At 40.1% G+C, this 23388-nt stretch overlaps 1 protein-coding gene across 2 annotated transcripts in view; it reads left to right on the plus strand.

Annotated features, from left to right (window-relative positions):
• The window catches only part of ULK2 (unc-51 like autophagy activating kinase 2), a 224109-nt gene that overhangs the window by 151233 nt on the left and 49488 nt on the right, over window positions 1–23388 (plus strand). For both annotated transcript variants that reach the window (XM_063456616.1, XM_063456614.1), the window contains exons 8-10: window positions 7229–7330; window positions 10840–10898; window positions 12405–12487. In XM_063456616.1, the coding sequence (XP_063312686.1) occupies window positions 7229–7330; window positions 10840–10898; window positions 12405–12487 (244 nt within the window). The remainder of the gene's footprint in view (window positions 1–7228; window positions 7331–10839; window positions 10899–12404; window positions 12488–23388) is intronic.

Below are 23388 nucleotides of genomic sequence, written 5' to 3' on the forward strand. Positions count from 1 at the left end.
TATTACCTCTAAAAGCGTTCAAAGAAGTTGATAATAAAAAAATAAGTTTGTTTTAACTATGAACCATTTGAAAGGATACTGGAAGTTGTAAATATACTCTATGTATCAACAACTTTCTTGGAAAGTACTTTTGACATGGAACCTTTTGGTAACTTTATTGTCATTGTGTTCTCTGGGGAGAATCAGTTATTAACAGGATTTGTATAAAGAACTCACTGTGAGCTTTGTATTAACAAAGGTCAATACGACCTGCCTCTAGTGTGATAGTAAGGAAACTCATACATAGAAGATAACAGGATTCTGGGAATCCAGCAATATATCATGACACAAAGGTCATAGTGACCTTCTTACTTTATTAGAAATTTTTATATATAAGCTATATGCCAAAGTGTTCATGTGAAATGTCACATTAATGGCAAGGTGAAATATCTTATGGCTCCTTATTCTAGAAGACATTCCTCTGACTTTTATTGTTATCATGCCCAGTTTTATGCTATAATACAGAATCATCTATTGCCTTTATGTCAGATACATTAATACCAATTTGACTTAATTAAGATTGACAGGTCTCGGGCTGCTGAGCTCCTGTTGTTAATCCCACTGTTATAAACCGCAAGGCATTTACCAACACGATCTCGGTAGACACCCAGCCTAACATCACTACCCGACATGGGAAAGAAAACAAAAAAGCTGAAAACCCTGACTGGGGAAGGCTCCCACAACATTTGTGACCTCCTGCAACAGAGGCCTAGACCTAAAATGGCGGCGCCACCCGACTCTCCCTACACATCCTCCTGCGAGGAAGTCATGGATGCCCCTGACGAAATCCCCACCTCTGACAGAGGACTTATAAGCCCCAGCTACAAAAGGGAACATAAAGGCCCTCATGAATAACATCCGTGCTTTCTTTAATGCTGACCTTGATATTATCAGAGAAGACATCGCTGTGGTCACGACTCGGGTAAGGGCAACTGAAGAACACCTCTCCACAGTGGCCCATCAACAGGAAAACCGTAAGGAACAAATTCAAAGCCTCAGGCAGCCCACAGAGCATTGCAAATCAAAATGTACACTCTGGAAGATACCCAAAGACGCAACAACCTCAAAATAAGAAGAGGTATTGCCGAAACGGTCGACGACCACAAGATGCCGCACCTTTTAAGGCGCCTCTTCGCTTCCCTGATGCCGCAAAGCTCCATGAAAAGCATACAACTGGATGGCTGCTTTCGACTAGCAAAGTCTAACAGGGCTCCAGCTGGAGCTACCCGCGACGTGCTAGTGCGCTTCGTACTGAACCGAGAGAGAACGGCAATCCAAGAGGCAGTGAAGAATAAAACACCTTATGGCCTTGAAGAAATGCAACTCCTATTCCTACAGGACTTATGTAGATCAACACTACTATGGAGAAGGTCCTTTCAAAAAGTCATCCAAACCTTACGCTCAGCCTGCATCAAATATAAATGTGGCCCCTCACGTACTCTCCAAACCACCAAAGAGGGACGCACCTACTCACTCACCTCTGCGGACGACTCTGAAGCGTTCCTCCAGAAATTGAGCCTTACCTCATCCACGGGCCCAGGAAGCGCACCACGTAGCTCATGGGAAGTTGCCAAGGTGGTGCCATTCACCCCGAGAGCCGCTGCTGATACCGGCTGAGGTCGGGACGGACACCCAGATGTGGGCTGTACCTGGGACTCACATTGCAATACACTTACCAGTTTATATTTATATATTTTTTTCTTCTTTTGATTTAACCGTATCTAATAATAGGATTAGGTATGCTACACTGGCAGAAATAGCAATATCTCTGTGTCTACTCCCCCCCCCCCCCCCCCCCCACACCGCTCAGGGGTTAAAGAGCGGCACCCCCTTCAAAGAACACTAGAGAATCCAATCTACTACTACACTCTCATCTCCAGGGACATGGGGTCCCCACCATACAGACCCACTCAGCAGGTAAGGGGTGATACACTCTCATGCCCCAGAAGCACTTCCTACCCACCACACCAACGGGAGACGGAACATATAGCATCAGTATCAGTTTACCTGACCTACTGATAAGCCCAGACGGCGATAGATGCAACACTCTGCTATCTGAATAAAATAATAGTGCAAGCTACAAGCAGACACTTAACACTAGAACCCCCCTCCCTCTGGGACTGGCGAGCTTCACATGAAGGGGCACTCCCTGCTCACGCCAATTATCACCCACTGCTGAAATCCGCCCAGCTTTGGGCGATCTACTTGGTGGCTGTGTTTTCAGGAGCACTCTGCTTCCCCCCACCGAGAGGTAACTGTACCCCAATCTATACAACCTAATCCCTACCTTCTGTTCCCACAGGATACACCAGATCACAATAGTGAATTTTCGCCTCTCTAATTAAGATTTTTCCTTTTTATTTTTCCTTTTATCACTCTAGAAAGTTAAGCTCATTGTACCAATAAGACATTCTACCTAGCTAGACAAGTATCTCTAGCCTGTTATATGCAAAGTTTATTATGAAGTTATTCAACATTTTAGACAAGATTTCCTAGCTTAGACTTAGTCTATCTATTAAACATGTGCTGTTCCTGCAAATGTACAACCTTTTGTTCACCTGTATCTCATGATATGATTGCATAATACTGTTGTTGTGACAGTTACACAAACCACTGGAACATACCGATGTGGACACTGTAGAGCTTGCCAATACATTAAACCCACCAAAACTGGAGCAAGCTCTAAAACTAAAAAGGAATATAAAATCAAGGTGTTTATTAACTGTAGCTCTACACATGTTATCTACTTAATAACATGTAGCTGTGGGATACAATGTGTAGGTAAAACCTAACCAACAATTGAGACGAAGGATCCTACAGCACATTTGCTCTATCACAAACCCCAATGTATCTACTCCAGTTTCCAACCACGTTAGAAACTACCATCATGGCATCCCCAAACACTTGAAGTTTCAGGCCTTAGAAAAACTGACCATGATTACCAGAAAAGGGAAATTTAACAAAACATAACTTATGAAAGAATCCAGATGGATTTACCCTCTAAAAACACTAACACCAGGTGGTCTCAATGAAGAATTCAATTTCACTCCTTCCATTCATAAATACAAATACTGGAAAGGATTTATACTGTAACAGGACCTAAATACACTTTATTTTCAGACATTAATAACATACAGAAATAAAGTATATCACCTTCACTATCTCTTCCTAGCAATTCATTCCCAGCGTCAGGAAGCCTTTTGCCTATTCATATAGTTGTTGCAAAGGCAAATAGTAGAAACGACTCCACATACCGCCATAACAATAGCAACATCTAGATTTTTAGCTGTCAATAGCCTAATCGTAATTCCCATCGGCACTACTATTAAAGAGCATCAATATATAAATCTCAAATTGGAATAACAAACGTAATAAGACCATTACTTAGTACTACTTCCAATGATAAACCATATTTCTCACACAGGGTATCCATTTGGGATTATTTTTCAGTATCAATTAGTTCAATTTCAAATGTGTAATAAATTCAGTTCCTTTAAAAGTCAACAGCAGCAACTCTTTACACACACATATATATATATATATTACAGTACTAATTAATCTTATTATCCCCAGTTTGATAAATAGTTACTATAAATCAAACAGTAGCAACTTTATACACACGTATATATATTTTTTGTATCTTGATACACTTATATTTTAAACAAGAATAATGAGACTCTAATTTTGCATTACGAAATGTATCTCTACCACTGGCTATCCTTTTGGAATTATCTCACAGTGATAATGATTTTTAAATTCCTCCGTTTGACAATTTCAGTTGCAATAAAAGTATACAGTAGCAACTTTATATATCTTCAGTATTTCAATAACATCGTAAGAAATATCACCCTTTATGGAGAAATTTCAATCTCATCTCTTATTTGTAATATCAACAGAGCATAAAGAGCATAAATACAATGATTCTCCAATATAAACAATTATAGGTCTCTGCTGCCCACGAGTCCACAAAAGTGATTTTACATACGGAATTATTATGACTACATAAGTTTAAAAGCTCTACCTACATGAGTTCCAAATTGACTCTAAGTAAAACTTGATACACGTTTTGCAACTTCCTAGAAGGGGTTAATCTGTCACATTTAAGTGACTCCCCTCCGGATAGAAGGAATTCGATTACGTCATCGCACACGTATTTTAAACTTACCAATCAGAAATCTTCACACTTTCAATTCAGTGCTCTGTACCGTCCGGTTCCCTTCTGACGAGCCAGGTCCTTGCAGTGCTACTCTGATGACTTAGCGTTAGCGCACGGACTTGCTACCGCGCTCATGCTTTTACTATTTTCTCCCGTATTTACTTAGCGATCTAGCTACATCTCTGTAGAGCTCAGTAACTAATAGCTTAGCGGGACTTGTAGTAGGTGCCCTCGAAGGCATGGGAGGGAAACTGTTTAGTTCAAGGGAGTTGTATGTGGGTATTTTTAAAGTGCCGTTCAAGGCACGGAAGCAGTGCTCTATCCACCCATTATTTAGTGAGCTTAGTTTAATCTGCTACCGCAGCAGTGTAGTATTATATTATATATATCTTTAGCCACCAAGCTCGACGCCAGATCAGCTACGGCAAGTATGATTTGAGCATTCAGCATTCCGCCTAGTTAGCACTATTCCCACCTTTACCCATTTGCATACACGTTTACAATTTCAGATTTAGATACACTGCTTCAGTATTATTATTGGGGTAATAGAGGAGACATGCACATTTTTAAATTATAAGAAGCAGACACATCATAAGAGGAGTTAAATCTGAGAGACAAAAGATACGTACAGTAATGTTAAACAGGGAAACTCCTAAGTGTGCCAGCCACTTTGGTATAATGGTGCACGCCAACTCTAGCTAGGCATGCCTGAACAGTATGTCATTAAACTCGATAGAACGTGCTGAGTGTTCTCGGGTGTTATAGCGCCGGTACAAACGATGAGCTAAGTCTTACAGGCTCGATATGTGTGGGTGCGTGCTAGTTGCTTATTTATCATGGTAGAGTCGCAGACTTAAGTATACATGATTTCCTCCCCCTAACATACGCTTGTGTGTAGCATATGTCGGGCCCTGTGTCCCCAATACAGGTGTGGGGGTGAGTGTGTCGAGTGGGTATGCGTCTTTCTGCACTGGTGTATGTTAATGCCAGATGTTTCGCATCTGCTAACAGACTAATCATGAACATGGTAACTTATAAGCTTTACCTTGTGGACAGGGGAAATACTCAAGTCATCCAGATGTAAGTATCTGAACTCTCTATGGGCTTAAACATGCGCAGGGATAGAAGAGCAGGCAGGTATGTTGATTTCATGTGGGTAGTCCATCATGTGAGCAATCCTTACGTTTTAGAGTGCAAAGTCCCGAATCAGCCTATGCCCTGACTCGGTAACAGGCTTAGGGTGGAGGTAGCGTGATGACAAGAGTCAGATATCAAGCAAGTCCTCCCCATAGCCCCGGGCCGTCATGAAGGCCTGCAGCTCCGGACCACGAACCTGGTTCCTCATGAGAAGGCAAGTTCTTCCCCGGTACACAATCTCCGCCTGCGGCATCAGATCCTCCATGTCGGTGGCCACTGCTCCGGGAATGTATCCCTGGTGGGCCTATTGTGTGAGGCTGTAGCGTTGCTATGGAAGGAGCGCCCAGGGGGGATCCTGCTCGTCTCCCGCCCCTCCTCTCTCCACACACTCTCAGCAGCCGGAGCTTTAGGCTGGTGTGCGTCTTTGCCATGCTTTGTAGCTTGAGTCCACATGCTCCCGGCCGGACGAGAGCTTAAGTGCAGCCGTTTGCAGTGCGGGTCACCCGTGGTGACCGGGATAACCCCCGCCGGTCAAGCTCTGGTAGGCCTCAATCAGGTTACTCCGATGCCGTATGGGGTCTTATGGAGTATCCCCGGATTCACCGTCTGCTGATGTGTAGGAAGATCACTGATTAAGGTTAATATCTGCTTGCGGCACGCAGTTAGCTCTGATTTTCTGGTTCAGATGCAGGAGCTCAGACGAAGCACGGCTAGTTGACTTTTTGAGATTTATTTTGTAGCAATAGTAGCATTTCTCGTTACATTTAACTGGTCGAATTTGGTTTTTTTTTTATCAACCATTCATCATCTTTTCTACTATGTCAGATTTAATAAAATTTAGATTTTTCTCACTTTTCCAATAACAGGTATTTTCAACCATGCCTTGTACTCTCATGCCTCCAAACTGTCCCAAATCTGGCAGGACAGGTACAATTTAGGAGCATTTCCTGACATTTCTACCCACGCAAGAGTGTGTCAGCATCACTCTGCGCATGGGTATCTTTAACCCCTTAAGGTCCAAACTTCTGGAATTAATGTCATGTGTCCTTAAGGGGTTAATGGCAGTCTGTCAACCTAGTTTGCAAAAGCACTTGGATGACTCATCCTCTTAATCGCTGCTCCCAGTAATGGTGTGCCCTCACTCAAGCCCATCTCTACCCTAATACAAGATCATACTCACCAATGTTGGAGTTAGGTATACCTACGTGCCTTAATTTTCCAGTATTAAGTCTACAAGAGAGATGTGATGTTGTCTCTGTCTCTTGCAGCCTATCAGGGAGAAGAACTTTTGATCTCCCCTTAATTACAGAGAGGCCAAATTCTGTCTCACTATGGATACCAGAAGCTGTGAAGAGTGCTCATGTAGACCAAAATGTATTTTGATGTTTGACAACTATTTGGTAGCATAGATTTTAGATCAACCTTTTGGCCTTTTAAGAGTGTACTTTGCATTTTCAGTCAGTTTGTCTTTACTTACGTTTAGAATTCATGAAAATGTAAAAAAAAAAAAAGTAGTCAATCAAACGGTCTTTCTATTTTAAAAAAAATCTAGGTCTCTATTAAATTTGTTGAATCAGCAACAGAATTTATTCCACTCTGTTAGAACAAAAACAAAAAAACTTTTCAAATGATTTATCTACAAAGTCAGCATTAAAGTATTTCATACTAATTTCCTATATTGTAGATAAATCATTTAAAATGTTTTTTCTAACCGGGTGAAATAATTTCTGATGCTAATTCAAACAAACTAAATTGATGCGTTAGTTTGGAATATTTTTGTTAATTTTCTTTAAAAAAAAACCTTTGTTTTAAAATATTTGTTGCATTAAAAAAATTATACTTACACTGTAAGCATTTTTTTAATTCTGCTCAAAGTATGCATGTACTGTTTCTTAGGCTCCAGAAGTGATCATGTCACAACATTATGATGCCAAGGCAGACTTGTGGAGCATTGGAACTGTGGTGTATCAATGTCTTGTTGGCAAACCACCTTTCCAGGTAAGTGTTATGCTTACACCACGAAAGCCACACTGCTTACTCTTTCATATTAATATATGCTCCTATCTGTCTGCTGAAATAATAGCCTCTTTACTGCTAAACATCATAGGGCTTAGCATAATGCGAATAAATTGCGTTTTCCTTCCTCTCAAGAGATTATGCAATAACCACTAAATCCTATTTTATAAATGCCTTCAATGCCATTACCTACCATTATATTATATGACTATCTTTTTATTTGTGATGGATTTCTGTTATGTAGCAAGAAAATGTGTCATTCTAAATAAGCAGGCCCACTTAATTGTGAAATCTGTGTGTCTTTCCATCCAAATTGCTCTCTGATATTAAAAAGATACCAGAGGTTATAGTCAGTGGTGTATTTAGGATTTGGGCTGCCCTAGGCAGGATGGTGCTTGGGCCCCCACTCCCCCCCCAATTTAAATTTCCCCTACCCCTTCCTGTCAAGGCCGCACTTTGACTGACAGACGCATACACTCACTGACAGACACATACACTCATTGACAGGCACACACTCTCATATACACGGACAAACAATGACATACACACACACTATTACTTGGACACACACTGACAGACGCACACACACTGACAGACACACGCACTCACTGACCGACACATATACACTCACTGACCGACACACACGCATTCACTCACATAGACACTCACACTTACAGACACACACATATACAGACACACACACACATTCACTTACAGACACACACATTCACTTAGACACACACACTTACAGACACATTTCTCCCAACACTCACAAATTATTATTTTTATTTTATTTTAAATCCACCCAGCCTCCCTGGTAGAGCTGGAGTGGATTGCTTACCTGTCCAGTAGGGCTGCTGGTCAGGCAATCTGGGGGCGCACAGGCTGAGTAGGCGGCGAGGGAGCTTTAATCTTCCTGCTCAGCTCCCTCGCGCGCCACTTAGTGATGCCGGGAGCCAGAGTGACGTCATATTCTGGCTCCTGGCTTTATTAAGTGGTGCGGAGGGAGCTGAGCAGGAAGAGCTCAGGTGAGTATGCTCCCTCGCTGCCCACCGCCAGCCTCGGGGGGGCTCAAAAGTGGCCAGACACGAGGCAAGCAAGGGATCGGCCTGTGCGTTTGGGGGCGGCTTTTTTTGACTGTTGTATTCTCAGCTAAATTCTGCAGTACATCACTGTGGTAATGTTAATGAATTGTGCGCAGATGATGTTACTGACTCAGATATTAAAAGAACACTTCGGGTACCATAAGAACTTCATCAGAATTAAGTTGTTTTGGTGCTTGGTGGTTTCTGGCTTGCCTTTATTGGATTAAATCAGGGTTAAAGTCTTCTCTCCAGCAATGTTTGCCTCTGCCTCTGTCATTCCGCTTCTCTGATATGGCTTGGCCTGTTTGCTGGTTAGCCGATGACTTTGGGATTAAACTGTTCATTAAAGGGACACTCCTGGCACCCAGATCACTTCTACCCATTGGAGTGGTCTGGGGGCCAACTCCCATAACTCTTAATCCTGCAAGTGTAATTATTCTAGTTTTTATAAACTGCAGTAATTACCTTGCAGGGTTAAGTCTTTTTCTATTGGCTGTCTGTCAGACAGCCACTAGAGGGACTTCCGTGTTCTTAAAACCCGAAAAGTGTGTTAAATGACGCTGAACGTCCTCATGCTATGCATGAGGACCTCCAGCGTCGCCAAAAGCATTGAATAATGCTTTCCTATGGGGAGGTCTAATTCGCGCATGAGTGGCCATTGCCATGCATGCGCATTAGGTCTTCCCCGCCAGCAGACGTCGGCGGGGGAGGAGAGTGGGCGGAGCCTGACCCAGCGCCAAGGGACTGGCTTTGGATTCAGGTAAGTCAGGTAAGTAAGTCAGGTAGTGAAGGGGTTTTAACCCCTTCAGCAACATGGGATGGGGAGTGGTAGGAAGGGGGGCACTGCAGGGTCCTGCAGTGCCAGGAAAATTGATTTGTTTTCCTGGCACTGGAGAGTCGCTTTAACAGTTAACCCTTAAAGGTAAGCTGGTGCCATGGATCTCCTTTCAGATTCCTTTAAGATAATTCCATTTTATCTTCAGGTGTCACAGAAAACTCATATCCTTATTTGTCAAATTGTAAAGCCCTTGCTTTGGATGTTACCAATATAAACCTTACATCTATTATTTATTTATTTATAAAATATTTGACCAGGTAAGACACATTGAGATTTCTCTTGTTTTTAAGTACCGGTATATCCTGAGTCCACAGTGACTGACTGTTCATTATTCACTTTACACAATACTCTCCTCAGGGCAAGGTTTCACACCGAACATGGAACAGCCTCTAAATATTTTTATGAGTAGATTTAAAGCCCATTTTGCTTTAGGATTGGACTAATATTCAATGTTCATCCAGTTTCCAGTATATGACATGCTGTGTTACGTTGGCATACGTGGTAATCAGTTGATGCTTGAGAATAACCAAACGTGGTCAACCATTTACACTTATGTAATTCGGTAATTCAGGAAAAGGAATGCAGATGATAGAGTGGCTTTGCATGTGCATAATGGTGTGAAACAGAAAAAATAAGCCTGTATCATCATAAAAATACCATCATAAAAACAATTAAAATGAAATGTAAAAATGTCAATTTGTTTATGTAATGCCCTTACAATAATACAATAACATACACATACTAAGTAAAGCAACCAAAAAAAAGGCACATTTACAAGTATAATTACCACAAGTAATCAAGCCTAATGGGACAGAACACTAGTCACCAATTCCCTCATTAGGCTTGATTACTGGTAGTAATTATACTTGTATATGTGCTATGTGCCTTTTTTTTGGTCGCTTTACTTAGTATTTGTATGTTATTGTATTATTGTTTGGTATATCTAATAAAGTATTTGTAAGCAATGATACTTGCTAGTTTATTAGTGTGCATCCTTACAATTTAGCAATTTGTATCACAAACATACATTTTGTGCATTTTATAGGTTGGTGGACTTTCCAAGCCTGCATTCATTTATCCTGTCTAATGATCATATAATGGAGAGAAGGGTTAAGGTTAAACATTCCTGTATTATTCTCAGGTTCCAAGCAGTCCTTTTTCTGCTTGACCTTAATGTTTTTGTGACTTCGTTCATGTACAAGCGCACCTGAATTGTCTGTCATGGCAGTGTAACACTTTTGATGAAACTGGAAGATAGACTCTTTGTACACGGTCTTAAGAAGACTGTGTACAAAAGTACATTTGATTAATTGTCATAGTTTTTTCTTAAGATCTGGAAAAGTTCACCAGGTGAGGTCAAGTGTAATATTAATTTAACATTTTGTCCTTTCTCTACATGGGCGTACATTGCAATAAGTTACTTATTGTATTATGTTTGTAAAGTACCAGATGAGGTCATTATAATCAATTTTTTGCAACTCACGCTTAACATTCAAACAATGTTTTTTTTTTTACTGTAATTTAATATTTACAGAACATGTAAATTAGTTTTTTTTTCCCTTTGGCAGGCTCATCATCCTCGTGAATTAAGAACATTTTATGAAAAGAATAAAACTCTGGTTCCAAGGTGAGCTCCCTCTTTGAATCCTTTTGAGTCCTTTTGAATGGCATTAACCCCTTAAGGACACATGACATGTGTGACGTCATGATTCCCTTTTATTCCAGAAGTTTGGTCCTTAAGGGGTTAAACTGTTTGTTATGATTGGATATATCTGAAATACTACTAGAAATGTGTCCTCCTTTTCTCACTAAGGTCATGTAAAATAATAGGCATTGCAAAATATAGTAATATGTTTTTCTTATTGTACTAACAGAATTTTAAACACTACTTATAAAACATTTTCCTATTTGAATCAATATTTTTTTTTTTTAGGCCAGTCATTTCTAAGCAATACTTAAAATGACACAATAGTAACAATCCCAATTTCGATTCATGTACTTAACTTTCCCGAAATAATCCAACGATGCTACACTTGCACAGGCAATGTCAGCAGCTAGAAGACTCTGACCCCCTGACCTGGAGGACACCTCACTGATCCGGAGTCCCTCATTGTGGTCTCAGTGATTTGCTGAACTGCATCTCAGAGTGTTTTCAGTGGAGTAGAGAGTTCCATCCATAGTGCAAAGAGGGAAGGTGTAGGTACTGGGGGGTGCGGGAGGAAGCAGATCTCCCATAGCTAATTTTGTGGCACAAAATAAACATTCTCCCAGTCATTGACCACTTCCTGGGTAGCACATATTGTAATAGAAAACATAACAAGGGATTCTTTCTCAGGAGATATGGACTGGTTGGGGAGATCTTTTTTAAAATCTACTGACTCCAGTTAAAGCTGCAGGCTCTCCGTGTGTCATTGACGGACCCAGGTCTTTATTCTGTAACTGTGCCAAGCAGGATGTGCTGGGCTTCATTGATCTGACTCTTCCCAGCTGTTCCTTTGCGACAAACATAGGTGGCAAGAGAGGAAATTATATTCCTGTTTCTCTGTCCAGACAGACACAAGGAGAGATATCTGCCATACTGAAATTAGTAGGTTTAAATAGGAGTTGGTTTAAATAGGTATGATATGAGCCTTATTGGTCAGGTCATAATTGCAATGCTAGAATTTGTGAGAATGGTGTCACAAATATAACCATGAAAAGGTGCATCAAAATTGACACCATATATAGAATTAAGACAAGCAGGTGCCCTGGCTGGGTGGGAGGAATCCACAGGGAAGAAATGTAATGGGTAATGAAAAGTCGGGATAGAAATATGGAGAGAAATGTGGGGGAGAAATGTGGGGACACAGTTAGGAAGCAGAAAAAAAAGTGGGACAGGTGAAGGGAGAAATGTTTTTAACCGGAGTGAGTAGAAGTTTATTTGGTGAGTTCTCGAGGGGAAAAAACAGGGAGGTCACTTTGAGCCCTAGAGTGTCCCTTTAACTTATGTGTAATTAGAATTTAAATACCAGCGACTTGCTGAACCCTAGAAATCCCTTCCAAGCATTGATTATTGTGTAGTAAAGTCAAGTTACATGGCCACAGGTAATGGTAAATACAGTATAAATACAGTATAAATGCTTTCTTGTTTTAGCATTCCTAGAGAAACATCTGCCTATCTGTCTGACTTGCTGTTGGGTCTACTTCAGAGAAACCACAAAGACAGACTTGACTTTGGTATGTGTTGTGCATTTCTTTAGATTGTTTTATTCTGTTTGAAAAAAATGCATTGTGTATTAGTAATGTTTTGTCTAAAAACAAAAAAAATAAGCATAATCAGTTTGGTTATGCCATTACGATGTCAGAGCTTTATATATAAAATTAAAATGGATCACAGTTGGGCAATTGTTTTTCTAACAATGCTTTTCATACAGTAGAAATAACTCTAAATATAGTATGGCTAAGAAATGGAGTACAATAAAATGTTACACTTTTGCAACAAAATATTTTTCATTCCTGGTACTAATAGTGTTGAGTGTGCATGTGTCTGTGTATAAAATATAAGTAAATGTTGTATATAATGTAATCTGTTCAATCCCTTACTGCACATCAGCCTTGCGTTATTCATCGTAATACAGTTATGGGAAAAAGAAAGTACACCCTCTTTGAATGATATGTTTTACATACCAGGATATAATAACAATCATCTGTTCCCTAGCAGGTCTTAAAATTCGGTAAATATAACCTCAGGTGAACAACACATGACATATAAACAGTGTCATGATTTATTTAACAAAAATAAAGACAAATTGAAGAAGCGTTATGTGAAAAACTAAGTACACCCTATGATTCAATAGCTTGTAGAACCACCTTTAGCAGCAACACCTAGAAATAATTGTTTTCTGGATGACTTGTGGAGGAATTTTTGCCTACTCTTTATTACAGCGTTTTTTCGGTTCATTGAGGTTTGCTGGCATTTTTTTTATGCACAGCCACCCGCCACAGCATTTCAATCAGATTGATTTGGGGTCTGAGCTATTTCAACACCTTAATTATTTTCATTTTCAGCCATTCTGCTGTAGATTTGCTGGTGAGCTTGGGATCATTGTCCTGTTGCATGATCCGATTTCAGCCAAGCCTTAGCTGTTGGACAGATTGCCTCACATTTGACTCTAAAATACTTTGTTATTCAAAAGGAGCTCATGGTCAATTCAATGACTGCAAGGTTTCCAGGTAATGTAGCTACAAAACGAGCGCAGATCATCACCCCTCCACCATCATGTTTGACAATTGGTATGAGGTGTTTTTGTTCATATGCTGTGTTTGGTTTTCGCCAAACATGGCACTGTGCATTATGGCCAAACATCTCCACTCTTGTCTGTCCAAAGGACATTGTTCCAGAAGTCTTTTGTGATTTGTTCAGATGCAACTTTGCAAACCCTCATTTTAGAGAGAAGAGGCTTCCTCCTGACAACCCTTCCAAACAAACCAAATGTGTTTAGTCTTTTTCTAATTGTACTGTCATGAACAATGCTGTTAACATTTACCATGCTGAGGCCTGTAGAGTCTGAGGTGTAACTTGTTTTTATTTTGTGCAATTTCTCTGAGCATTGCACACTGTAGAATGATAACACACACCTAAATTCTCTAGACCAGTAAACTGCTAAAACTTTGGCTTTTATAGAGGTAGTCACACTTGCTGATGATTAATTAATCAATGGTATATAGGATTAGCAGCAGTGATTGTGCTTTTCTCCATTTTTGGCTTTTTGTTTTTGCTTAATAAATCATGGAACAGTGTAATATGTAATGTGTTGTTGAGGTTGTATTTGTCTGATTTTAAGACCTACTAAGGAACAGATGTTTATTATTATGTCCTGATATGTAAAACCATAGAATTCAAAGAAGGTGTACTTTCTTTTCTCCATGACTGTACAATGTACATCTTAGAGAACACATGTATGATTTTAGAGCAGTGCCAGTACCTACATATTCTAGTCTGCACCTTTAACGATGTGTGTGTGTCTGTGTGTGTTCAAAGATTGTAATTTGTACATGTGTATGCACCAACCCACACTATTACTGTAACTGAAAAAGCTGGGGTTATCTGTAATACACATTCTGTATTCAATACCGAAGTCTCGAGTTCTCTTTTTTCATTGCTTAATAATTGATGCTATTTTTGTTTCCGACAATTCACGTTGCGTATAATTTCTGAAAATCACTTCATTCTCTGCTGTTCAGTGGGCAGTCATCATCAAGCAAAGAACATTTTGTTCTGATTTGTAAGCTTTCAAGGCTGCCTTGATTTCAGTTGTCAGGTTACCTCCGTAGGTGTATACAGAGCAGTTCTCCCATGGAGTATCTGTCTCTCTCTTTATAAATTTAAAGCTGTTGCATTAATAAGTCATTCTTTACTTGAGAAGATTTTCAAAATCTTACAGTAAATCACCATTAAAGAAGAGCTGTCATTTCCGTGAGAAATGCACATCAAACTATTGTATCTAAGTTTTAACTCCTAGTTGTGCTTTATTTTAAACCTATCCTTTTATATAATAATTATTATTATTATTATTATTATTATTAATAAAGCACCAATAAATTCCATAGTGCTGTACAATAGGTAGACTAACAGACATGTAATTGCAACAAGACAAGCTAGAAGAAAAGGAACAGAATTGAGGGCCCTTCTCAAACAAGCTTACATTCTAGAGGGAGTGGGATAAAGTGGCACAAGAGGTAACTGTAGGATGTATTTCATGTACATAAAAAAATCTAGTGTACTGGAATAGTTTACAGTGAAGGGTTAGCTTATTGGATGACACCGTTGCAGGAGAGGAAGTGAGGTGGGTTATCAAGTTGCGGTGAGGGAAAGCAGTTAACAGTTTAATATGCTTTCCTACAGAAGTGGATTTTTAATGATCTTTTGAAGGAACTGAGACTGGGTAAGAGTCTAATGGAGCAGGTAAGGGAGTTACACAAGGAACTGGAGAGGTGCAGCCCTAGAAAAGTCTTGGATGGGGGCATCAGAGGTGCGAGTAGACTCAGATATTCAGCAGAGTGTTGGGGCTTGGATGGGACATAATTGTGTATGAGGGAGGTTAGGTAGGTAGACGTAGCATTGTGCAGTGATTTGCAAGCAAGCACCAGAATTTTAAATTGAACACTATATCTAATGGGAAGCTGTAAGGACTGAAAGGGTGGAGAGGCATGAGCAGACAGGAAGGTGAGCCTCGCTGCAGCATTCATTATGGACTGTAACGGAGCCAGCTGGGAACGATTAAGACCACTGAGAAGCAGATTGCATTAGTCAAGGTGAGAGATGTAACACTTGAGGGAGGAAAGACGAGAAGCTCTGTTTTGGACAGGTTAACTTTAAGAAAATGAACAGCCATCCACTGGAAATAGCAGATAAGCAGTCAGAGACATGAGTCAAGAGGGACGGTGAGAGATCAGGAGAGTAAAGATAGTTTTGCATGTCATACTCATAGAAAAGATATTGGAAGCCAAAAGAGCTGATGAGTTTACCACGGGAGGCAGTATAAATTGAGAACAGTAGGGGACCAAGCACAGAACCTTGGGAAACACCAACAGAGAAAAAGAGAACCAGGAAAGTACAGAGTCTTGTAGACCGAGGTTACGGAGGATGAGAAGAAATTGTTGATGATCAAGTGTCCAAAGCAGCAGAAAGGTCAAGGAGAATTAGGAGAAAGTAGCAACCACATGATTTAACAGCAATTAAATCATTAAATACTCTGGTCAGGGCAGTTTCGACAGAGTGACGAGCTCGGAATCCGGACTGAAGTGAGTCAAGAAGAGACTTGGATTGAAGGAAGTCAGCCAGTCTACCATACACCACTCTCTCAAGGATCTTGGAGGCAAATGGTAGTAGTGAGGTAGGGCTGTAGTTGGATTGGGAGTTAGGGTCAAGGTTGGGCTTTTTTTTTTTAGAATTGGGGATGATGGTTCGGTATTTACAGATGAAAATGAAGGAGAGGGACCTCAGTTAAGAAAAAGGATAAATGAGTTATTTATTACACGTGAGTTTACAGAGGAAGAGGTTCAATTTCAACTGTCAAAAGTAAAGACAAATAAGTCAATGGGACCTGATGGAAATACACCCAAAGCTATTAAAAGAGCTTAGTGGTGTACTAGCAAAACCATTAACAGATTTATTTAACCAATCATTGATAACCGGAGTAGTCCCAGAAGATTGGAAGTTGGCGAATGTTGTGCCCATTCACAAGAAAGGTAATAGGGAGGAGTCGGGCAACTATAGGCCAGTAAGCCTTACTTCAGTAGTGGGGAAAGTGATGGAAACCATGTTAAAGGATAGGATTGTTGAGCATCTAAAAACACATGGATTTCAAGATCAAAGACAACATGGGTTTACTTCAGGGAGATCATGCCAAACTAATCTTATTGATTTTTTTGATTGGGTAACTAAAATTATAGATCAGGGTGGTGCAGTAGACATTGCTTACCTAGACTTCAGTAAGGCTTTTGACACTGTTGCACATAGAAGGCTTATCAATAAACTGCAATATTTAAGTTTGGATTCCAATATTGTTGAATGGGTAAGGCAGTGGCTGAGTGACAGGCAACAGAGGGTTGTAGTCAATGGAGTATATTCGAAGCTTGGGCTTGTCACCAGTGGGGTACCTCAGGGATCTCTACTTAGACCCATTTTCTTTAATATTTTTATTAGTGACATTGCAGAAGGTCTTGATGGTAAGGTATGTCTTTTTGCTGATGATACTAACAGGGTTGATGTTCCAGGAGGGATAAGCCAATTGGCTAATAATTTAGGTAAACTAGAAAAATGGTCAGAGTTGTGGCAACTGACATTTAATGTGGATAAGTGCAAAATAATGCATCTTGGACGTAAAAACCCAAGGGCAGAGTACAGAATATTTGATAGAGTCCTAACCTCAACATTGGAGGAAAGGGATTTAGGGGTGATTATTTCCGATGACTTAAAGGTAGGCAGACAATGTAATAGAGCAGCAGGAAATGCTAGCAGAATGCTTGGTTGTATAGGGAGAGGTATTAGCAGTAGAAAGAGGGAAGTGCTCATGCCATTGTACAGAACACTGGTGAGACCTCACTTGGAGTACTGTACACAGTACTGGAGACCCTATCTTCAGAAGGATATTGATACCTTAGAGAGAGTTCAGAGAAGGGCTACTAAACTGGGGTCTAGTGGAGCTGCTGGGCAGGTTTGTGGAAAGGCAGCGAGGGAGTGCTGAGTGTAAGTTCTCCCTGCTCGCGCGCCGCAGAGCGATGCCGGGAGCCGGAGTGACGTAAGTTTACACTTAGCCCTCCCTCGCTGTGGGCCGCGAGTTTTACATGCATGGTTTAAGATTTGGTTCATTTACTTTATGATTGAATACATTGTTTTAAGGTATAAACGCTGTGTGCGTTGTTTTAGGGTTCAGCTTATCTACAACATAGCAAAATAAGTTACTTTTGTTTATATATCATCACAAGCGATTTGATCATTTGATCCATTGTATAACGTCCTATAAGTATAAACTGTGGTACATTCCGTTACATTGTATTGCCATTCATCAAATGAAATTATGGGCTGTATGTAACCCTGTAAAGCAGCCTGCATTGCTGTTCTCAGATATAAACCCAACATTTGCACAGAAGAAACAATGGATTGTCTGTTATTTTCATAAACTTCATCTAAAATACTATCCCCTAGACAATGTATGTGTGTCCGCACTTTAAGACCATTAATTCATACAAATGAGATACCTACTCCAACACTGCTAACAAGATGTTTGGCAAAAAATTTGCAGCAACCATAGAATATTGGCAACGTAAGTACTACACTGAGTTGTTATTATGTTTTAGACTGCCCCTTTAATTGCATTATATTCCTAAAATTGCAGGCCCAGTCATTTAGGAAGTTGCATCTTTAGTGAGAAAGCATCCCTAATGATTTTGGATTTGATCACACATGTGCACACACACATATTGTCTGAAACCACAGTATTTTTTTTGTCAATTAAGAGTCCATCCTTATTATAAAGTTTGTTTTTCCCTATAGCATTACCAGACAGAATTTCTGGCTAAATACTAAGATTTTTAATCTTAGGCCAAATTATCTATTTTTTCTAACTCATTTCCAGCCCAACTGTTTTTGACCTCACATTTGCAATTTTCTGGATAGTTCTTACAAATTACAGCTTTAATGAATAACCCTATGTGTTTTATTTTAGTCCAGTTTTAATCTACAAAAAACAACTACTGCTTTCTGTTCTGAGTGTTTTGAATGTTCTTTTTGTAAATATTAAACACATGTGGCGAGTGACAGATATATAGATTGCATGCTGCAAGTCATGCTTTAAGATCAATATAATCAATGTACACACAGTATGGCTATTACATCTGTTACTGGAAGTCTGGAGAAAGTGCATTAATGAAATGCATTTGTATATATTTCCAATGAATGGCTGAAACATTGATTTAAAGTTATCTGTGTAGACTACTTAATTATTATCACCTTTCTATAACTGCGTCTTCAAATCTATGCTATTTAACCTGCTTGGAGAGCCTTAAATCATAATAGTCATATTTATGATAAGTGTGTTTTTATCCAACAATTAATATTAATAACAGTTGTTGTAAACATTTGTGAGATATAATTCCGTACCTTTCATTTTTTGTCAGTCCATTAAATATCAATAATCATACACAGATGGTGTTTAGACGGATTTTATTGGAAATCCATAAAACGTCTAATAAATAGAACTAAATCTACCGGTTTCCATACACAGAAATATAAGTCTGGGACTTGACATGCTATTATATGGAAGTGTGTCAATAAATCTGTTGTACAGTCCAGAGAAAATATTTCCTCCTCGTCATAGTTTTAAATCCTATGCCACTATCCTACTTGAGAACTTTAACAAGCATTTTGTATGTGGATCTCCTGTCCCTCTTTCAACTGGAAGGGAAAGGATAAACTCTGTTTTTAAATTAAAAACCAATACTCGAGCTGACTAGATGCGCCATTTGTTAACTCTGAGCCTTAATCGCTAAAATCCTGCTTACGGGCACGAAAATCAGGGTTGATACCTGCCCCAGTTAAGCTTGCTGAGTCCCACAGCTATGGGGAAGCACTCAAAAAAATTACGAACGGCACAGCCAAGTGGATCCCGAGATATCGGGGATTATCCGGCCCGCGGCCTGTAGGGACCTACACCTAGGTTGGCGCCCACACCAGCAGAGGAACCCTCGTCCTCGGAGGAACGGGAGCTGGACACTCCTGATAGCTTTCCCACGGCGGGCCTGTACAACACTTCCTCAGATGAGGAGAATGAAATTCCCTCCACCAAAGGGGACATCAAAGCACTCCTGAAGGAGCTGAAACGTATATTGGCAACTGACGTGGGGAAGGTCAGTAAAGAGGTACAAACACTCGGGGGACGAGTAAAGTCAGTGGAGGGGAAGGTGGCAGAGCTCGCAGGATTTCGCATGGCTACTGCAGAAACTCTCTCCAGCCTCGGGGGACTTTTGAGTCCATGCAGGCCAGGAAGGCATCCCTGGAAGACTGCAGTCGCCGGAAACACATAAATAGGATGACTCTTTCAGGCCCTGCTCAAACGAAAATCAACCTCCCCGTTCCAGTGGATGGGATCTTCAGGATTTAGTAGGGGTCCTGTAATGTGATCACGCAACTGTCCCACATGGGAGATAAGATGACAGCATCCAGAAGCACATCATCATATCTGTTTGAGGGCCCCAGTCTGTCCTTTTATCACAACCTCTCCAAGGCTACCCGGAGATGTAGGGCTTTGCTGAGCCACGTAACCCGATTGCTCTCAGACAAGGAGATACCCTATCAATGGGGCAACCCCAGATTCCTGATAGTGGAGTGCAATGGAGTGGTCCCTTAAGATGGTACACGCAGCGGAGTCGGAGGTTTTCTTCAAGGAGCTGGGGCTCACACTGCCACCTACCACAGCCGACAACGAGAAAAGCAGGAGAGTGAGGAGCGAGGCAGAAACCCAATCCAATGTGCCGGCTGACACTCTCCCCATGCCCAAGGGTTCTATCCCCTGACGATTGCAGGACTTTCCACCTTTGCCTTCTACAATGGGCAGTGGCCTTTGGGAAGAATGGTCCACAAATGGACACAATAGCACCACAGTTGGAGGTTAATCTGTAGCAGCACGAAACTAGAATACCATTTGTTTTAACCCCGTTCCCCCCATATTTAGCTATAACACTAATTACGGCCATCTAGCAGAGTTATTATTATTATTTACTAATTTAGTGTCTTCCTGTTTATCAGCTACAAGCTTAGCCTAGGCCAACGGCGTTTGATTATATAGCATAAGGTCAGAGGCAGGATGTGCCTGGAGTTGGGATTTACTGTCCGGATTCCGGTCCAGTCCTGACATAACACTCACCCCATATAGCAATTACCCTTAACATAATGGGTCGTTGTCCAGACCACAATATAGGCTAGTGCATAATGAATCCTTTCTACGCCATAGACAGCCGTGTAAGCCAGAGTTAGTATACTGCAAGTGCATCCACACTGCTTGTTTATGCTATGTTTTAAGTTGGCATGATGGCATGCACCTACCTATGTTTTTCATGTTATAAAACTGTGCAGTTTTATGATATGCTATAAACCAACTGCCTTTATTACTCAATTTCAGTAACGCTGCATTTTCAAAAATAAAGAATGTTAAAAAAAAGTTTTTTTAAATATTGAACAGTCACAAAAGAATGGGGATGCCTGTTATGGGCAAAACTACTCTGGTTTGAGTGTGAGTTTAAGTAAAATCCTGAAATACTCCAGATACACAAACCTTATCTGCCAAACTTGACACATTTACATGTGTGGTCGTTGTATATCTGTTTTGGGCACATCAATAACACAAATTTGTGTTTTCTTTGTAAATAGTTGTTTGAGTATATACACAGTAGATGAAGATAGCACAGGTTGTAATAATAACTTAATTTAATTAATCTTAAAGGAACAAATTATATTCTATTTTGTAAGGAACACTTAAAGGGAAAAACTAGGCACCATAACTGCTATAGCATATTGAAGGTATTTTGGTTCAAGGACTCCATAGGTGCTGTTAAACTCTTTGTTAATCAACTTGCAAAAAAAACCTTCCCAACACCCAAAGCCTGGCCAATCTACTGCTGCTTCAATTAGGCAAAAGTTTCACTTGCACATTTTCTGTACAAATCTGTCCCATTTTATGCCTGAATTTCATATTTTTGGATATGTTTTTTTAAATGATTTAAGATTTTTGGTTACATTGTTTAAATAGTTTTATTTTCTTCAAATTATTAACATAATTACGTCTTACGTCCTAAGTATCCTACGTCGATCGAACAGACATTTTGCGCTGATCAATTAATTTTTTTCTGTATTATAAGTACACTATTTATTGAAATGAATGGGTAGCAAAGCTACTGTTTTTGCTGAATAATAATAATATCTTATTTTATTTTGAAGAGTTGGAAGGGAAACTTGCATGGCCAGTAATTATAAATTGATTAAAAGTCAACCTTAAAGGGCTCTGACAGCAAGCCAGCAGAAAACACTCAAGTCAGTTGAATGTTTTGCCCATATGCACTTTGCTTACTTGAAGTGTTGTACACCAGTGTGTTATCTGGGTGCATATTGTGGAGCAAGGTGTTTTGTTTTTTGTTCAGTTTTTTTGCATTGTCACATTTCCAAGGATTTCAAATGAAAGCTTTTATCCCCGTGAGAACATTCTGTTCCCAAGGCTTTATTGTTCAGTCAGGAGATGGGAGGCAGTGCAGGATAATCAACATGGTTGGTATTGTAATTCTCTCATGACAACAAAAGAGAGAGATAGAAGCCAAAAACGCACACCTCACTAATTCTGGCACCTTCTTATATAGTTAATTATTGAGCAGCCTGTCATGCTGCCAGTACATAAGGAACAAAGAATGGCACCAAAAAATATAGTAAATAGAAATATAGAAACAACTAGTAACAAGCTGGCCGGGAACGGGGGTGTGGGGTGGGGAGAGGTTGTCCGGCAAAACTTGTTCTTCTCAATGGAACATATTACAACTGATTGTGTAAATATCTGGTTTAACAATCACACAGCACTAAATAATGAATACATAAAAAACTGCTACCACACTGGTGTACGTTTCTCCCCAACTATACATACTATCATGCAAGAAGAAAATGTACAGACAAATGAGTGACAGAACAAAACCCAACACCTATGAAATAAGCAGCGCAATGTAATTTAAACACTTTCTCTTATAAATCGTAAGGGTATTTATTGCTAAGTGATATGCAAACAAAAATGGAAAAAAAATGAATATAGTGTAGTAATTTAGTGAGGACTATGGTTTAATATAAATATAATGGATACATTCACGCAGAGCCTATCGCTATAAGGCTCTGATCTGAGTGAGTGTATTCAATATATTTATATTACACCATATTCATCATAAATTTACTACACTATATTTTGCTTTTTCCTTTTTTGTTTCCATATCACTTAGCAAAAGATACTCTTACGATTTATATGGGTAAGTGTTATATTACAACATCTACTTATTTCACTGATGTTGACTCTGCCACTCAGTTGTCCTTACTAAATGTATGTATAGCTGTGCATTCTAAAGCATGGTTGAAGGTGTCTGTGAATATTCCTAAACAAACAAGATCTTAATAGACCAGGCTGACCTGCTGTGTGTGTGTTAGGGGTATCCATAGGCGTGCGCAGCATAAGGGTAAGCACAAACACACACGCCGCGTGTATATGTGTATATATATATTTACACACACACATATACACTCCTGTGTGAGGTTGCTGTGTGTGTTTAAGGGTGCTGTTAGTGTGAGGTTGCTGTGTTTGTATGTATAAGGGTGCTGTATGTGTGATTGTGCTGTTAGTGTGTGTAAGGGTGCTGTGTATGTATTTGTAAGGGTGTTGTGTGTGTATTTGTTTGGAGGGACTGTGGGGGGTGGGGGGGTCCGTTTAGGAAATAGCCCCCCTCCCTTATTACCTTTTGTAGGGAGAGGGGACCGTGCTGCTGCCATCCCTGGTGGTCCAGTGGTGAGTGAACTATAGCCTGCAGGGCTAGAGTTCACTCTCGTGAGATCTGTG

This window comes from Pelobates fuscus, chromosome 1 (assembly GCF_036172605.1).
Source record: "Pelobates fuscus isolate aPelFus1 chromosome 1, aPelFus1.pri, whole genome shotgun sequence".
Taxonomy (NCBI): Eukaryota; Metazoa; Chordata; class Amphibia; order Anura; family Pelobatidae; genus Pelobates; species Pelobates fuscus.